The following is a 17,517-nucleotide window of genomic DNA, read 5'->3' as shown; positions in this document are numbered from 1 at the left end:
ACACACACATACAGACACATATACAGACGCATACACAGGGACATACATAGATACATACACACATGCAGACACATATGCACATACAGATATACAGACTCATACAGACACATACACATGCACACACATACACACACAGACACACATGTACATGTACATGTGCAGACACAAATACACATACACATGTACGCACGTACACATGCAGACACAGATACACATACACACATACAGACACACAGCAGAGGCAGCCGTGAGAGAGGAACACGCGCATACCCCGGAGTCACTGGGCAGACGTGCGGTCTGGCTGCGTGGAGTTCTGGGGACTGTTGCGGACTGGAGGCCCCAGGGGAGCAGATGCCAGCTCACGGCTCAGTGTGGCAGGGGCGCGGCAGTGCCAGCCCTTGTCCCTGGGTGCGTGCGCGCAGCTGAGTGGCCCGCCCACCTTCCCGCCCTCCCTCGCCGTCTCTGCGCACCTGCTCCTTCCAGGGCCGAGCACAGGGGTCCAGCAAGGCCTGCAGCCCGCCTGACCCAGAGCGCCTCAGCTCCGGGGCCAGCAGGGACCCACACCGACAGCTGCCTGTCTGAGCCCGGGCCATCTCTGTTCTGGCCAGACAGTCAGAGCCGCACCTCTTGGACTCAGTTTCTCCTTCTGTCCACATAGGGTCTCGGCCCCCTGCGGCGGGAGGGGTGGTGACTGAATAAACCTGTCAGCTGCACTGGTGCTGTGTCAGGTGTGGGGACGAGGCGGGGGGGCAGGGTCCTGGCTGGACCCGTAAGTTGAGAACACTGTGTTTCCTGTGGTCAGAGCGGGCCGGACCTGGTGTGGCCTTGGGCAGCTCACCGGAAACCCCTGCAGAGCAACGGGCACGTCCTTTCCCAGCTCGCGTCCCCTGTAAACAGGGAGGGCCTGGCTCTGTCCTCCGCAGCTCTGCACCCAGCAGCCTGTGCCCCGGGCCCTGCTCCCGAGTCCCTGACTGCAGGCAGAGAGGCCAAGGGGCCTCAGCAGTGTGGGCGTGCCCCTGGGCGTCCAGCAGGGCCTGACCTGGCATGTGGCCCCTCAGGTGTGCGCCTGGTATGTGCCAGAGAGGAACTGGCTGGCAGGTGCCCCCGCCGTAGCCTGGCGCGTGTCCCTCTACCCACTGAGCCGTCGTCCTTTGGGCTGGTGTCACAAGCAGGTGTGGGGTCGCCATGGCCGCCCGGAGGGGTCGGGCAGGGCTCCCGTGCAGGTGTTCCCTGGGCCTGAGCCCCTGCCCACGGCTGTTCAGCCACTTCCGCTCAGGGAAATCGGCAGAGGGGCCCCTCTGAGTCCCCGTGCCTGGCCTGGCCGCCACTGCTGCCTACAGCAGACCCCTGGCGCTGGCCCTGCCCAGCGGGGCACCCTCCCTGAGGCCCTGGCTCCCAGCCTGCTCCTGGGGGCAGGGCCAGCATTGGCAGCCCCAGCGTCCTTGGTGGCCTGGGCAGTCTGACGGAGGACACGGAGGCCGCGTCTCCAGCTCTCAAACTGCTGCTCCTGTGTTTCCACGCAGCGTCCCCGCCCCTGCCTCTGCCCGCTGGCCTCCGCTGAGTGAACTCTGTGGAGGGTGGGCACAGCCCGGGTCACTCGGTGTGTGCTGTTGGCTTCAGCACGCGGCCCGGGCAGGGGAGCACCCGGGGACTCCACAGCTGACTGCCCTGTGGGAGCCTCCCAGCAGCGGCCGGCGGTGAGGGCCAGGCCGAGTGCCGAGGGGCGCGACCGCTGCCCGCCTCGCCTAGTGCCGTGCAGGTCCGCCGGGCTCACGCTCCTCCGGGGTGTCTGCACCCCAGCCGGCCCTGCTCCAAACCACGCTCACGGAAATAAGAGACACATTGCTTCATTCTCCTGGACTGAATGAGCAGTTTCCATGGCGACAGCCGTCTTGGGCCCACACGGCTCTGGGAAGGGGCTGTGGAGCCGTGGCCAGCAGGGACAGGGCAGGTACAGGTGGGCAGCGTGTGCCACGCCAGCAATGGGCCCACGTGCCCCTGTCCACTGGCCGGGCGTGGCTGGCCATGTGCAGAGACTCCCATGTGACCAGGGTTTGCACCTAGTAGAGGCCAGGCCTGAGCGGAGCCCTCACAGGGACGACCTGGCCAGGGCCTGGCCAGAGCCTGACACCCCCACGCCGGACATCTGAGTCCCAAGTGCCCCTGGGGGCCCCGCCAGGCCACAGGAGACTGGCTGATCCCCTTCCTCCTGGATGCTCATGAGTGAGACTGCAAAGGGCACCTTGAGCGTGGCCAGGATCTGGGCCTGTCTCCGTCTCACACAGGGTGAACCCCAGCTCTGACCCCAGCCTCCACCCTCACCCCCGGTCCAGCCCCACCCGGGCCCATTTCCTGCCCTTGGCCAGGCCAGTGGGAGGGGAGCTGCCCTTTGACCCAGCCTCTGTCCAGGCTAGCCTGCCCCCTGTGTGCCCTTCCCCCACGGCCCGCATTGTCCACTGCAGCTCCTCCTGCTTCCTGTTTGAGTGACAGTATGCGGATGCGTGCCTCCCCGGGGCCGGAGGAGGGGGGAACACCCTCTGGACAGCTGCCCTTCTGTCACTGCTCCCTGGCAGCCTGGTGCTGGGGACCAGTTTCCCCGTTAGCGGGTTAGAGAATGCCCCGCGGGCCAGGGCAGACCGGGCAGGCAGCGTGAGGGGCAGCCGGCGTCCCTTTGAAGCCCGGGCTGTGGCCGCCGGCTGGCAGGGGTGCCGACCAGACAGTTCCTCCAGCCCCACACAGCTCAGGGCCTCATTCCAGAGGATGGTGTCCGGGGCCAGGGTGACGGGACAGCAGGGAGGGCATTTGCCTTGCATGCAGCCAGCCTGGGTCTGTCCTCGGCGCCCCTGTGGTTCCCTGAGCCCCTGCAGGAGTGACCCCTGAACACAGCCAGGGGTCAGCCCTGAGCACTGCCGGATGTGGCCCCAGAACAAAACCAGAACACTAGGGGACATTTCCCTGGGGCCAGAGAGATGGCGAAAGGGCTGAGGGGCTGGATCTGAGGCCAGAGGCTCCACCCTGATCCCCACCTAGGTGTGGCCCCTTGAACTTCGTCAAAAGTGACCCCTGAGCACAGACCCAGGAGTCAGCCCTGAGCACAGTCGGATGTGACCCCAAGTTTTAAAAATTGGACATAAGCCCAGTAGAGCCTGAGACCCTCCCCGGGAGCTGCCGGAACCGCAGACCTCAGCGCCCCCCACCCGGGCCCAGAAGCCGATCGTGCCAGCACCTGCCTTGCTGGGGGCCGTCCTCCAGCCCTCCGTGTCCGGGCCATGGCCCCTGCTGACCCTGCCTGGTCCTTGTCCTGAGAAGCCTGAGCCCGGCCCCAGGACTGGTGCCGAGGCCCCCTGCCCGCTCCCCCACACTCCTGAAGCCCACATTCCCCAGGTCACTTGACCTCCCCCGACTCGGAGGCTCCAGTCCCAGGCCCGCCCCCCCTCCCCCCTGCCATCACCACAGCCACTGCCTGCCCGGCCTGGCAGGGCAGCTGCGGCCAAGGCTGTCATTTTCTCTGCGAGGATTATAGGTTTGGGCTGAGGGAGTCTGAGCGGGTGGAGGAACCCGCCGAGAGACACCTCACGGGAAGGGCGGGGCCAAGCGAGGTTCTGCAGCCCGAGCTCACCCCAGCTCCAGGGGCAGGGGGGTCTGCGCATGTGCAACGTGTGCGGGCATAAACATGTGCATGTGTACGTGTGTGTCCATGTGTGCTGCAGATATGTGGTGTGTATATGTGTGTATGGGTGTGTGCACGTGTGGGTGTGTTTATGTGGATGTGTGATGTGTGGTGAACACATGTATATACACACACATGAGTGAATGTACATGTGTTGTCACATGTTGTGTGCATTGTGTATGCCTGTGTGTAAATGTGTGGCTATTGTATGTGAAGATGTGCAGGTGTGTGCACACATATCTAGATGTGCACGTGTGTTTGCACTGGGTGGCTGTGTGCATGGGTGTGAGTACGTGCGTGTGTGGGTAGATGTGCACATAGGTTGGCCTTTCACTTGGGCCAAGAGCTCGAAGCCTCAGTCCCTATGAACTCCCCGTCCCCCTCTTCTGTGGGCAGGTCTTGGGGGGGGGGGGACGCGTGTCTGCAGTGCCTTGCAGTGCGGGGCTGGGTGAGCCTCAGCGCCTCCCGGGTGTGCCCCGAACCCGCCCCCGCCATGTTCGCCCTGGAGAATGGAGCGAGTGCGCTGGGCCCCTGCAGGGCCCCTGGGTGTGGCTTCCAAGGGCAGCCCAGGAGACGCCCCGAGCCCTGGGCACGGGGGCCTGGACGCAGCCAGCGGAGCCCCAGCGCTTGTCTCTGGCTGCCCGGGTGGGTGGTCAGGCCGGTATCTGGGCGGGGGGCGCACGGCATCCTCCACAGGGAAGGTCTGTGGTGAGATCTGCAGGGCTGTTTCCTCTGGGGCCGGGAATACAGCCTGGCTGCAGCCTGAGGCACACACTCTCACACACTCATGCTCCTGCACACATACACACACTTGTGCACACAGGCACACATTCACAGACTCACGCTCACGTGGACACACAGGCACTCACCTGTGCTCGCACACACAGCCACACGTACACTCACACACACATACTCACACTCAGACATGCATACACAGACACACACAGGTTCACACACTCAGACTTGCTCACAGTCACACACCCTCACAGTCGCAGACACGCGTGCAGACACGCCTTCTCACACACATGCAGGCTGCTCCTGGGCTCACGTCGTCCCAGACCGTCCAGAATCGGGCTTCAGGGTGGGGCTGCTTGTGGGCGGGCAGGAAGGTTGCGAGCAGGAGGTCTCCAGCGCCCCCAAGGCTGCTCCTGTGAGCCGTGTGTGGCCTGCACCCCCTCAGGGCCCCTCCCTGTGGGGGAGGCTGCGCAGAGAGGCTGCAGTGATGGCACCTCGGGGATGGCACTGGCCTTGCACGAGGCCGGCCAGGCTTGGTCCCCAACATCCCACATGGGCCCCGAGGCCACCAGACGCGGTCCCTGAGCCAAGAGGCAGCAGCCCAGCCCCTGGGCAGTGCCAGGTGTGCCCTCTCCCCCTGAAAGACCAGGTGTGCAGTGTTTGAAACAGCATCGCCAGCGAGGGTTGGCACCGCATCCTCGGGACCACTGCTGAAGAGTGCCGGCTTTGGGCCTCCCCCGGGCTCTCAGCCCCACGGCCGCCTCGTGCCAACTCGGAGCCCAGCAGAGATGAGGGTGACCGGGGAGGGGGCCCGTGCGGCCCTCGGGAGTGCAGCCGCTGCGCCCGCCCGTAGGAGGCTTGCTGGCGGGGGCTGCCTCCCCGGGAACCTTGGGAGAAGGTGGGCACCAGGAAGGAAGACTCAGGGGCTCGGGGCTCCTGCCCTCTGCCTCGGGAGGGGGCGAGCGCCTCCCCAGCCCCGTCCTGAGAGCAGGGCTCAGACGCGGCCACTCACTGCTGGTGGCCCCAGCGGGCTCGACAAGGGGTGACGCCAAAGAGTGAGCCCCACCAGCTCCCTCGCCCCCCGCCTCCTCCCTGCACACACACGTGCACACATGCCTGGTGTCGTCAGGCTTCCTCCGGGGCCCGGCGCTGTGCCTGCGGTCAGCACACTAGCTCTGCTCATGGGACTCCCCGAGTCGGCCCCCAGCACTGTGGGAGTATGGGGCCCTGGGAGCCACCGGGCCCCCTGCCCCCCAGGAGGCACTCACAGACACACACGTGGAGGGCGGGGGGGAAGGGCCCCGGACCCCCGGGCACGCTGCGCTCATGGCTCCGTGGGCGCCTTCACCGTTCCTCCCAAGTCCTGTGGGCTCTGCAGGTGGTTGGCGGGTGGAGGCTCGGGGCTTGTGGTCCGTGAGCCCGGTCAGTGCCCGCTTCCCGGGTCATGCCCTGCACATCCCGGGCACTGCGTGGGGAGCAGCTGCCGGCCCTCTTCCCCTCTGAGACGACAGTCCCCGGCGCCGTTTCCTGTTCCGAGATGCTCGGTTCCCTCGCTGGCTCGGTGAGGCTCTCGGTGTCACTGGCCCTTCTCTGGTGCTCAGGCCCTCCGGCCCCGCTGTCTCCGTGGCGCGGGGCGGGCTGGGAGATGAGCCGCAAGGCCGCGGTGCCTTCCGGCCGTGCGTGCGGGGCAGGGCCAGGGCACGGCCAGTCTGGCCTCGCGGAGCAGGCAGGCGGGGTGGCCAGCCCCCACCCGCGGTGTGTCCCCCCTGCCGGGCCCCGGCCTGGCAGGCCTGGGCCCATTTCCAAACCCTTCCTGGCATCTGTACCTGCACGGCCAGAGGAACCTGGGGCAGCGAGCAGGCTGGGTGGAGGCTCGCATGTGACCGAGGGGCCAGGCTGGGCCGGCCTTTGCCGTGGTCAGTCGGGAACATCCCAGGCCAGGCCTGGTCTCCAGCAGGACCCGGAGGCTGACTGTGTCAGGGGAACCGGCGCGTCCCCAGGAGGAAGCCACACTCTCTGGCTGCAAAGGCACCGCCCCCCCCCCCCCCCCGAGAGTTTCCTCCAAACCTGGTCATCCCCCTCCCCGAAACTGTCGGTGTGCAGCCTGGGAGGAGGTAGAAGGCGCAGACCTGCCCCGACCTCGCGTCTCTCCCTCCCGAGCCTGGCTCCGGAGTGCAAGGACACGTTTTGTTTTTTCTCATTTATCTTCCTCCCGTGTGGCTGGGGCCAGAGGCACCACCGAGTCACACGTCTTCTCTCGTCGCGCTGCTCACGAGTCAGCAGAACTAGAGCAAACGCGTTAGATTTGGGAGACACGGGCCTCCGCCGTCAGACCTGTATGTCTCGACGTCACCCCTCGCGCAGCCAGGGCTGGCAGGCGCGGGGAGGGGTCTGTTCCTCAGCCGTGTGACTTCAGGCACCCCAGCCCCCACCTCATGGTTTCTGCTCGCTGGGGGAGCAGGCGGGCACTTTCCCAGCTCAGACGCCCCGTGTCAGTGGTGGGATCCACACTTGCAGCTGGGGACAGGCCTGGTGGGCTGCTTGTCAGGGACCAGAGGCCAGAGCAGAACTGAGAGGAGAGCACGGCAGCACACTCGGTGGGTCAGGACTCCCACCTTCCCCGGCGCCGGGGTCTCCGGTCTGAGCTGTGGAGCAGCTGGCCGGCACCGCCTTGTCCAGGCCCTGCCAGCTCGCCCTGCGTCCCAGGGCCCCTTTGTTTTATGGCCTGAGCCGTTAATTCCTCACCAAGCAGTGACTCTCTGTTCCGTAAGTAATTCTAAACAAATTTGGTTCCTGTCTTGCACTTCCGTCGGAGGGGGGCGGAGAGCCAGTGCCGCTGCGTTTTCCACTGTCCTCAGCAGAGGGGGGAGGGGCGCGGGGGCACGTGCCTGGCCCAGTGCAGGGCCCTGTCTCCAGACAGGGGCAGCTGGGAGGGTCGTGAGGAGCCCCGAGGGGCAAGGGGGTCTCCAGCTCTTCTGTGGCCCACTTTGCATTTCCAGAGGGTCTCTCTGTCAGATCTTGCTATTAGTATGAGACTCTCAGAGTGCAGAGTAAACTAATGAATTACAGCATGATTACACAGCACATAATTAACTTTGTAATTAATATGCAACTGCCACTTAAGCTAAAACACTGCTTATAGAGACGCCGGCAATAGTAAATCACAGGTCAGAAATAGCACTTTGGAATTTTCAAAAGAATGAGCGTAAGCAGGGAATCACTTAAGGCAGCAGGGCGAGTTAATTAAAAAGCCGATGAATTGCGAGCGTGCGGCTCTGTTTCGGCCCCGTCCTTTTCCCTTAAGAAGACCCCGGTCCCACCTGCCACGCAGCCTGGCCAGGCCTGGCCCAAAGGGCACCGGGCATGTGGTTTTCTTTCCAAAGTCAGCAGGCCGGCCCCGGCTGGCCCCCACACCATGGCCCTCTGCCCAGAGCTGGACCTCCGGCCTCCCTCTCTCCGCCCAGCCCCACGGGTCCAGCCACTGGGTCTGAGGCCCGGAGGCCAGACACCCAGAGCCCGGGCAGGGGCGCTCAGCAGTGGGGCTGCCCGGCGGGGGCCACTCGCCAAGGCGGGGCTCTGCGTGAGTCAGGGTTCCGGTCCCCGCCCTCCCCTGCTCTGCCCTCCCTGAGTGGCTGCAGCCGACAGACCTGGGTCACACCCTGCGGAGCCCCCGGTGCAATCCCGGCCCTTTAGGCCATCTCCGCCCACCAGGACTGGCCTCTCCTGGCCTGGACCAGCCTCCTGGAGGCCGGTGCTGAGGGCCTCGATCTGCATCCAGCCGCAGCCACAGCCCACCCTGGGCTTCTCGTCCTCGCGGGTCCCCGCCCCCACCTCCCTGTCTCCTCAGGTCCTGTGGCTGGCCTCGGGTACCCACGCAGCTCTGGGGGGGGTTCGTTCCCAGGGCTTTTGTAGAGGAAGGGGCACACCCAGCAGTGCTCAGGGCTGACTCCTGGCTCAGTGCTCAGACGACCCTGTGGGGTGCCAGAGTCCTGTGAGGGCCACGTACCAGGCAGGCGCCTCCCTGCTGTGACACTGCTCGGCCCTTCCAGGGCTTTTAAAATGGGCTTGGTCTGAGGCCCTGGTAGTGGCTGTCTGTGCGGACGCGACGGGCATGGGGCTGGCAGCCATACCCGCTGCGCTGGCCAGGGACCCTACGGCCATGTCCTGAGGGGCAGCCCTGGGCCGGTGCCCTCGCCCTTCCTCCAACCAGGGGTGCCCTGGCCATGGGGGCTCAGGGGGCTCGGCGCCCACCCTCCAGTCTGCCGCCTTCCTTCTGAAGCTCCTCTTGGAGGCCCTTTGCCAGGCAGGCCGGTGGGTGGGCCGGGCTGAGCCACGTGTGCACCTGGTCTCGTGGGGGCAGGCCCCCCCATGGCCCCCCAGGAGGTGTCACCGAGCTAAGACATGTTTAGCAGCTGAGGGGACAGCAGGTTGGCACTCCCTTGCAGCCAGCCCTTGTTTTGGTCCCAGCCCTAAGGTCCCCCAAGCCCCGTCAGGATGGTCCCTGAGCACCGCTGGGTGAGGCCCCAACCCCCAAAGAGCATAGATGCACTTTTAGGGGCCAGAAGGATGCTCGGCGGGACCGACCGTACTTCGATCCCCTTTGCCCCATGTGGTCCCCCGAGCACTCTGGAGTGAGCACAGAGCCAGGAGTAAGCTCTGAGCACTGCTGGGTGGCCCCAGCCCACCCCCCGCAACCCAAAGGTTGAAAGTTTCCGGAGTAATGTCGAAGTCCGCCCCAGTTCTGGGCTCTCTGGCCCGTGGGGGCACCTAGAAGCCCCCTGGGCCCTGCTCCAGCCCGGCACAGAGCTGGGCCCGCTGCCTACTCCCTGCTCGGCACCCCTGGGGCATGGCCCACACCCCCTGCTACACTCTCACATGCCCGCGCTCTTGGCAGCTGGTGGGCGGCCACCTGCAGGGCCCCTCCTGCCCCCGTGAGGGAGCGGCCAGTGCGACCCTCGGGGCCGTGAGAAGGTCCCGCCCTCACTTCTTGCTTGTTTGTTTTGATTTGAGAAACTACCAGGGAGGTGTCTCCGTGAGGAGCAGCCCTCTGAGGCCAGCGAGGACCGCGCGGAGGGGCGGCACCCTTGGCCTGCCCTGGTGTGTCGCCCCGGGACGGGGGTGGACAGCGTCCCCCTTCCGCGTGGCAGGCAGGGGCCGAGAGCTCAGAGGGGGCGCCCGGGGAGCCGCGGGGGCCTCCAGGAAGCAGCTGTGACCTGGGACCAGCCTGCCCGCCCTCCCTCCTGCTGGCCCTTCCCGAGGGGGCCGGAGCCTGGAGACGAAGGCGGGGGTCAGCCGCCGTACAGGGGCACTGGAGGCCTGGGCAGGGCCAGTCTCTGCGCTCCTCGGCCGCGTCTGTCCCTTGCAGGGAAGGTGCGGGCCGGCAGGCTGACCCGGCCACGCCTCAGCAGCACCGGTGTCCCCTGGTGTGGCCGAGCTGGCCCTGTTCCCCCGCTCCAGACGAGAATGCTGGGCCCTGGGGGAAGGGGGTCCCTTCTTCAGGAGCCGGCGGCTCACCCCGCAGTGGCCGGGGCAGGCGGAGCACTATGGTCCGAGTCAGGGTTTCCTTCGTAGAGCGCTGTCCCGAGTGGGGCCTCCTCACACTCAGCTGTGGCCGCGGGGCAGGGAGAGGCTGGACAGAACTGGGGGGACAAAGCATCCTGCAGCCTCACAGCCAGGCACCCTCCGAGCAAGGGCCTGGACACGGCCCAGAGAGCCTTGTGGCCACCGTGTGGAGGGTAGGGCCCCGCTTGCCCCCCACCCCGCCTTTCCCTGACACGCCCTGGGGGCTCAGCCCCCCGCCCCGCCCTCCCTGCTTCACCCCGGGCAGCAAGTTCAAAGTCAGGGGGCCTGGGAGATAGCATAGACGGGGCACTCACCTGGCACGTGGTTGACCCCGCTCCAGTACTCAAGCCTGCCAGGAGTGATCCTTGAGCACAGAGCCGGGAGTGGGCCCCGGGCACCACCAGGTGTGACCCAGAACACAGACAGGAAGTGCGGGTCAGTGCGTGTGCGGTGCACCGCTGCCCCGTCTCTGAGCCTCCTCTCTCACCTTTGAAGATGAGGGCTGGGCAGGAGAGACGGGGCTAAGGTGCTTGTCTTGCACGACGCAGACCCCAGTCTGACCCTGGCACCGTACTGTCGCCCAGCACCCCAGCCAGCACTGAGGACGGCAGGTGTGGACCAGGAACCAGGGCTCACTCCTGGTGGTGCTGGGGACCCGGCCCGGGTCAGCTGTGCCGGGAAGTGTCCAGCCCACTGTGCCGCCCTTCGTCTTGGCATCCCGTGACTCGGCCTCCCCCAGCCCTAAGTCCTTGGGCCCCGCAGCCACCACTGAGTGTCCTGGCTCAGCGTGCGCCTCCCGTCACCTGGAGCTGTGTCTGTCCACGGGCCCCGTGTGTCACTCTCGGGGACTTGGGCGGGTCCCTGGGCCCCTCCTGTTTCCTGAGCTCTGGTCGGGGCTGCGCCACACAGGCCCTCCTGGCTCGCGTCCCCGCCCACCATGGAGCAGCGCCGGGCTCTCTCCGGGGCGTCACTGCAGACCTCCCGCTAAGGAGGGCGATGGGAGCAAAGACACCCCGTCCTGCCTCTGAGAGGGGTGTGACGGACACTGGGGGCGGGGGTGAGAGGGAAGCCTGGTGGGGAGAGGCCGGCATGCAGGCGCCCAGAGCCAGGCTCGGAGGGTGGACAGGGCCCACCAGGCAAGGACGTTCAAGAGGCGGAGTCGGGCCGGGGTGGGGGGGCTGGATGCAGCTGGCATCAGCAGGAGGTGGGACCCGCCAGGACAGGCCTTTCCCCTCAGAGCCTGAGAGCTGGTGGCCCCGGGGACGCGGGCTGCAGTGGGACTCCCCGCCTATACGCTCCCCCCAGCCGCTGCGGGCACTGCATGTGCCCCTGTGCCCGGCCAGCACGCCCAGCTCCCAGGACACACGCCTGGGAGGACCCAGCACCCAGGAAGCTGCTGGCCCCGTGTTTCTCTGGCCCAGCTCCGAGCACCCCAGCCCACACGTGCAGGGCGGAGAGGGCCAGGAGAGGCCCCAAGTCCAGCCTAGAACGGCCTGAGGGGGCCAAGGAGGGCCTTTGCTTGCGTGTGGCGTACCAGGTGTGGCTACTGGCAGAGGGTCCCCCAGGGGCACCACCAGGAGTGATCCCAGGGCCTGGCCTGGAGTCAGCCCTGGCACAGCCAGGTGTGGCCCAAGGCCAAATAAATTAAAACTTTGACTTTTAAAACCGTGCTCGAGGGTCCCGCCTCACCCCGCTGTGTCCCCTCCTGTCCTGAGAGTGGGGCCCACTTACCCAGGCCCCTTGTGAGGGCGTCCACGCCCCCCGTGCCTGCTCCCTCCCTGCCACGGTGGGGTGCAAGTAGGAGCGCCAGCCCCGAGCCTCCTCCAGGCCCTTGCCACGCTCAGGAGAGGGGCGTCCCGGGCAGACTCGGCCCCCAACCACGCCGGACGTCACCTTCAGGAGGCCCCTGTGCCCCGCCCTGCCCAGCTGACCACAGGACAAGGGAGAGTGAGGCTCTGACAGGGCGGTGTCTGAGCCCAGCCCCGAGGCTGCCGTCCTCCTTGGCCAGCCGTGGGAGTGTCCACTTGTCCAGATGGAGCTTTCCAGACAGTTCCTGCCACAGCAGCCCCGACATGATGGACAGATGAGGAAACTGAGGCCAGGAGAGGTCAGGTTCTTGGCTCTGACCGCAGGGCAGGAGGGTGGCAGAGGGCGCCCTTGGGGAGGCCGCCAGGCTGACTGGGTCTGCAGGGGACGGGCGCTGGTCTCCTCGAGCCTCTCCCCATCCGGGGTGGACAGGTCACAGGAAGGGCGGAGGCCACAGGGGCTCCCACACCCCGACAGCTGGGGGGCGCAGAAGACCCTCCCTGAGGATTTGCAGAGACTTGTAGAGACTTAAAGGGATCCGCGCTGCTCCCGTGGCGGAGAGCGGCCCCTGCTGGCCGCGAGCGTCCACTGCTCCCGGTGCTGGCGAGGGGCGTCCCAGGGCCTGGAGCGGCTGGGCTGTGAGTGGGTGGATGGATTTGGACAGATTGGGGACGACCAGAGGGACATGTCTTTGGGCTTTGTCACAGCCCTTGGCGCAGACTTGTAGGAGCCTGTGGCCTCCTGGCCTGGTCCAGAGGGAGGAGGGTAAGACAGGAAGTGGTTTGGGGCTCGGCTCCAGGCTTCCGGGCTGTGTGACCCCGGGCAAGTCCCATCGCCCCTCTGCGCCTTGCAGGGTGAGCACTAGCAGGTCCCAGGCCCTCCCGAGCTACCCGTCGCCCCCGTGACCCCCTCTCGTTTGGGAGCCCTGGGCTGGGCAGAGGCCCCACTGTGCCTCAGAGACACTCGGAGGGGCACGGGGAGCCTCCCAGCACCTCCCGGCCAGGGCTTGGAGAGCTCGTGAGCTCTGTGTGTGTGTGTGTGTGTGTGTGTGTGTGTGTGTGTGTCTGTCTGTCTGTCTGTGTCTGTCTGTCTGTGTGTCTGTCTGTGTCAGTGTCTGTGCACACGTGTCGAGGGTCAGGTTCGAATCCTGGCACCGCAGAGCTGGGAGTGGCCCTTAGCACTGTCTGGCATGGCCCCAAGCGAAGCAGACACAGAGCAAAGCCTCCTCCGCCAGTGGCCCCTGAGGCTGGCTCCTGGGGCCAGCTCATCGCGTAGCACGCCCCGGTGCCGTGGGCAGCCCCAGCTGCAGTGACTGACTGTCAGCTTGCAGGCCTCCCCTGGGATCTGGCCCTGCTGAGCGCTGACCAGCCCTCCAGGCACTTAGGCTGACCAACAGCGCCCCCTGCTGGCCACATCGGCCCACCGCAGGCCCTTTGTCAGCTGCTTTGTACTCCCCGTCTGCCTCCTGCACGGATGGGCTTCTGTTCGGCGGGTGCCTGGGGCTGGACATCGCTGCCTGGCTGACTGGACCCTGGCAGCGGGTGTTTGCGCAAGCCTGCGTGGAGCTGGGGCCCCATGGGTCCGGGCAGAGCCCCAGGGCCCCGGGTGGCCTCGGCAAGTTGGCAGCTAGCACACCCCAACACTCTGGTGCCTGAGGGATGCTGAGACTGCTTCTGGGGGAACTTGGTGCCCCAGAGGAGCGGCCCCCTCACCAGTGGCCTTCCCCAGGCACCCACAATGCACAGCGACCACTGCTGGGAACCCCTCCCGATTGCCCCGGACACAGCCTCCCTGTGCCCGTGCCCGGCCTGGCGCTGACTGCTGGGAGGGCATCAGCAGCCACTGCCCAACAGTCACTGCATGAATGTGGCCTGGGAGTACAGGAGCCGGGGGGGGGGGGGCGGGGGGCATTCCCACAGGCCTCTGCCCCAGATCTAACAGAGACCTGGGCAGACTGACAGACATGTCGGTGGTGGGTGGGTGGATGGATGGATGGGCAGATGGGCACAGATAGGTGGGTGGGTGAACTGATGACAAGTGGTTTGTTTTTGTTAATTTGTTTTTGGCTTTTTGGGCCACACCTGGTGATGCTCAGGGGTTACTCCTGGCTGTGCACTCAGGACTTACTCCTGGCGGAGCTTGGGTGACCATATGGGATGCCAAGGATGGAACTAGCATCAGCCATATGCAAGGCAAACGCCCTACCCACTGTACTGCCACTCCAGGCCCTGGACGAGTGTTTCAATGAATTGATTTTAGAGAGGGGAGTTAGTTTTGGGTTCTGGTTTAGTTTTGTTTTGAGGTCACACCCAGTGGTCCAGCAGTGTTCAAGGGCTACTCGGGGCCCATGCCATGCTGGAGATTGAACCGAGACCTCCCCCATGCAAAGTATATGCCCTTTGATTCATCCCCTCAGCCTCTAGAGAAGGAGAGTAAATACTCAGGTGTAGGAGAGAGAGAGAGAGAGAGAGAGAGAGAGAGAGAGAGAGAGAGAGAGAGAGAGTGTGTGTGTAGGGGGTGCATTGAAGGAATAATATGGGAGCTGGGGAGAGTCCAGCGGGTTCGAGCCTTGCATATACCGAACCCAGATGACCAAGGTCCAAAACTAAATAACTGGACCACCACCCCCACGTTTATCATTAAGCTCGGGGCGGGGGGGGGGCACCAGAGTGTGTCCCAGATAAGGTCCCACCTGAGTGCAGCTGCTCGTGAAAGGCAGCTCCAGGACAGGGAGGGGACAGCAGCGACCCTGGCGGAGCCCGAGCACTTCCGGGGATGATCCTTGAGCACCACTGAGTTGGCCCAGTAACCCAAGAGTGTGGGGAAATGGACTCATGCAACAGTGCTCAGTGATCAGAGCTAGGAAGAGCCCGGGATCCTCCCTGCCATTCCTCCAGCAGAGGGGTGAGAAGCCCCCGGGCAGGAAAGGAGACACGCGAAGTCGGGGGGGGGGGGGGGGAGTGACCCCAGGGCAGTGGACGTGCTGAGCAGCCATTTGGGAGTAAGAAGACTGGGGTGGACCGAGATAGTTCACAAGGCTGGGCACATGCTTTGCGTGTGGGAAGCCCAGGTGCGCCCCCCAGCACCACACGGTCCCCTGAGCACCAGGCAGAGGGTCGCCTCGCATTCCCGCTGGCGCCACAAATCCAGGAGGAAGAGAAGCGTCGTTTTCCTCTGGGTTTCAGTTTGGTGCTGGAGGCTCTGCCTGCCTCAGTGAGGCCAGCAGTATTGGACGTCCCTGTGTATCGGGAGCAGGGGCTGGAGGGAAGTGGGGCTCCCGGCAGGCCTCGAGGAGATGGATGCCGGGAGCAGCAGCACCCACGAGGCATCTGGGCCCTTCTGAGGGTACCCGGAGCCCCGGGAAGCACAAAGTGGACGGGCAGGTGGCAGCTCCTGCAGCTCCTGTGACAGGGCAGACCTGGTCCCGGTCCTGGGGAGTGCCACGAGGAGTATGGGGGCAGTCAGACTGGAGAAGACCCCAGAGACATGGGCGGGAAGGCCTGAGCGGGACGCTGCAGCTGGGAGGGGCCCGTGAGTAACCCCCTCCCCCCTCTCTCCACAGCTGGACACGTTCATGGCTCTCGGGTAGAAGCCAGCCCCACGGCCAGGATGAATTCTATGGACAGACACATCCAGCAGACGAATGACCGACTGCAGTGCATCAAGCAGGTTCGTGCACCAGTTCCCGGGCGGGGGGAGAAGGACCTGCCCTGGACCAGCCTAGCCGGGACTCCATGGAGCCTCTGCCCGTCCTTCTCCCGGCCCTTGGAGCTGTGGCTGTGGCCGTGCAGTGCTCCCGGGTCTGCGGTGAGGAGCGCCCCACAGCCTGCACTCCCGGCCCCGGCCTCTGCTTGAACCGTCTTCTCTCTAGACAGAACCGAAGCGGGGGGGAGGGGCAGTACAGTGGCGAAGGCCTCGCACGGCCCAGCATCCCATATGGTCTCAGAGACCCCCGAGGGCGAGAGGACAGGGCCAGGGGCCAGACAGCCCGGCCCCCCACCCCCGTGCCCCCACGGCCCTCCTGGGGGAGAAGCAGGTGGGGGAGGGGGAGGGGGGCCTGCAGCCTCAGCCGGGGGCGGGGCCAGGGTCAGCCCCCCAGAGTGCTCTGAGGAGGAGGCGGTGGGGGGGGGGGTCCCGCCAGCAGCTGGAGATGGAGGGCAGGGAATGCTGGACCCCAGCCCGGCCAGGCCTGGCAGCAAGCTCAGGTCAGCAGCACGGACGCTGGTGCCTGCCCGTAGCCCTGCCCTCTCGTTAGCACCGAGCAGAGCAGTCCGCAAGGCCGCTCAGGGCCGAGGGGAGGAAATTGAAGGAGACTCGCGACAGATTGAACTCAGCCGAGCCGCTCCCCCAAACGCCAATCACGCCTCTGCCACGGTCACAGAATAGAAACCAGACGAGCCGCCTCCTCCTGCTCTGCCTGTGACCCAGATTCTCCCGCCCAGGAGGGGTGTCTGTCAGCACTGCCACCCTGTGCACGCACACACACACACACATACACATACACACGTACGTGCACATGCATGCACAATCACATGCAGGCACTTCCAGCCCCACACATGTAGTCATACATGTTTGCGCTTACACACAGGTACACGTCATGCACACATGCATGATCACATGCATACGTGTATTCCTGCCCTGAGCCCGAGCTGCTCTGCCTGACTTTCCGCCCTGGAAGCCTTGCTGACTGTCTGGGTCCCTGCTGCTTCTCTGCCTTCCTGGGGTCCAGCGAATGATCCCATGGCGAGGCAGAGCTCAGGTCTACCCGGGGGCACCAGAGGGTGTGCCCACAGCTTCCTGGCACCTCACAAGCAGGCATGCAGCTGTGCACACACGTGTGCTGTGCAGTGAGGCTGACATACACACGCATGGAACACATGCACACACACACAGCCACACGTGTGCAGCCGTGTCGCACACCTGGGACAAGAGCAGGCCCTCTCGGAGCTGCTGCTGCTTCCTTCACACCCCGCCCCCCTCTCGCCTCAGCAGCTGTGACGTCACTGCCCAGAGGGCGGCTGCAGCTGGCGGAGACCGTTGCTTCTCCGGTGCTGCGCCCTAGTCAGAGGAGAAAGGGAACGGGTCTGGTGCGGAGGGTGACGGTGGTTGTGGTGCTGGGCCTTCCCCATCTGCCGGGTCTCCGACACGCTGCCCAGCTTCCCCCAGGCCTCCACTCTGCTTCCTTCCCCTTTCTCAGCCTTGTGCCTGGCGGGGCTGATGCCCGTGTCCAGGGGCCCCTCCTGGATGTTCCCCGGGGTGGGCATCCCAGCCCCTCCCTCTCACTCAACCGCTCTATCTCCCGACGCCCCCGAAGGCCGTAAAGGAAATCTCCCGCCAGTCTGCTGGGCCGAGCTCCTTGCGGGCAGAGAAGGTGCAGCACCCGGCCGCAGACTCGGCAGAGCCTAGACTAGTCCCTGGCTCAGAGTGGGCTTTTGGGTGGGCTCGTAAGTAAAGGAAGGGACTGGTAGCAAGCTGAGCAGACGGGTGGACGTGGACGGGGCTGGTGGGGGTGATGGATGGGTAGGTGTGTGAGCGAGTGGGTGAGGGGTTCAGCTGGCATGAATGGGTCGGTGGGGGGTGAATACAGTGATGAACAGACGAGCAGTGGGTGGACATGATGAGTGAATGGGACTCTGGGGATGAAAGGACTGATGGGTCATTTGATTCAGAGAGGGACGGATGAGACACACGCATTACTCGGTCCAGGGAACCCATCCCTGCCTGGGTGCCATGGTCCCTGCCAT

At 65.4% G+C, this 17,517-nt stretch overlaps 1 protein-coding gene across 3 annotated transcripts in view; it reads left to right on the top strand.

The window, feature by feature from the left end:
• Nucleotides 1-17,517, top strand: part of ZMIZ1 (zinc finger MIZ-type containing 1) — a 133,917-nt gene that overhangs the window by 58,642 nt on the left and 57,758 nt on the right. For all 3 annotated transcript variants that reach the window (XM_055133900.1, XM_055133901.1, XM_055133899.1), the window contains exon 5: nucleotides 15,336-15,442. In XM_055133900.1, coding sequence (XP_054989875.1) covers nucleotides 15,383-15,442 — 60 coding nt within the window. In that variant the 5' untranslated portion in view covers nucleotides 15,336-15,382. The remainder of the gene's footprint in view (nucleotides 1-15,335; nucleotides 15,443-17,517) is intronic.

This window comes from Sorex araneus, chromosome 3 (assembly GCF_027595985.1).
Source record: "Sorex araneus isolate mSorAra2 chromosome 3, mSorAra2.pri, whole genome shotgun sequence".
NCBI lineage: Eukaryota > Metazoa > Chordata > Mammalia > Eulipotyphla > Soricidae > Sorex > Sorex araneus.
The sequence above is the reverse complement of the archived record's forward strand: the minus strand, read 5'-3'. Positions and strand labels throughout refer to the sequence as shown.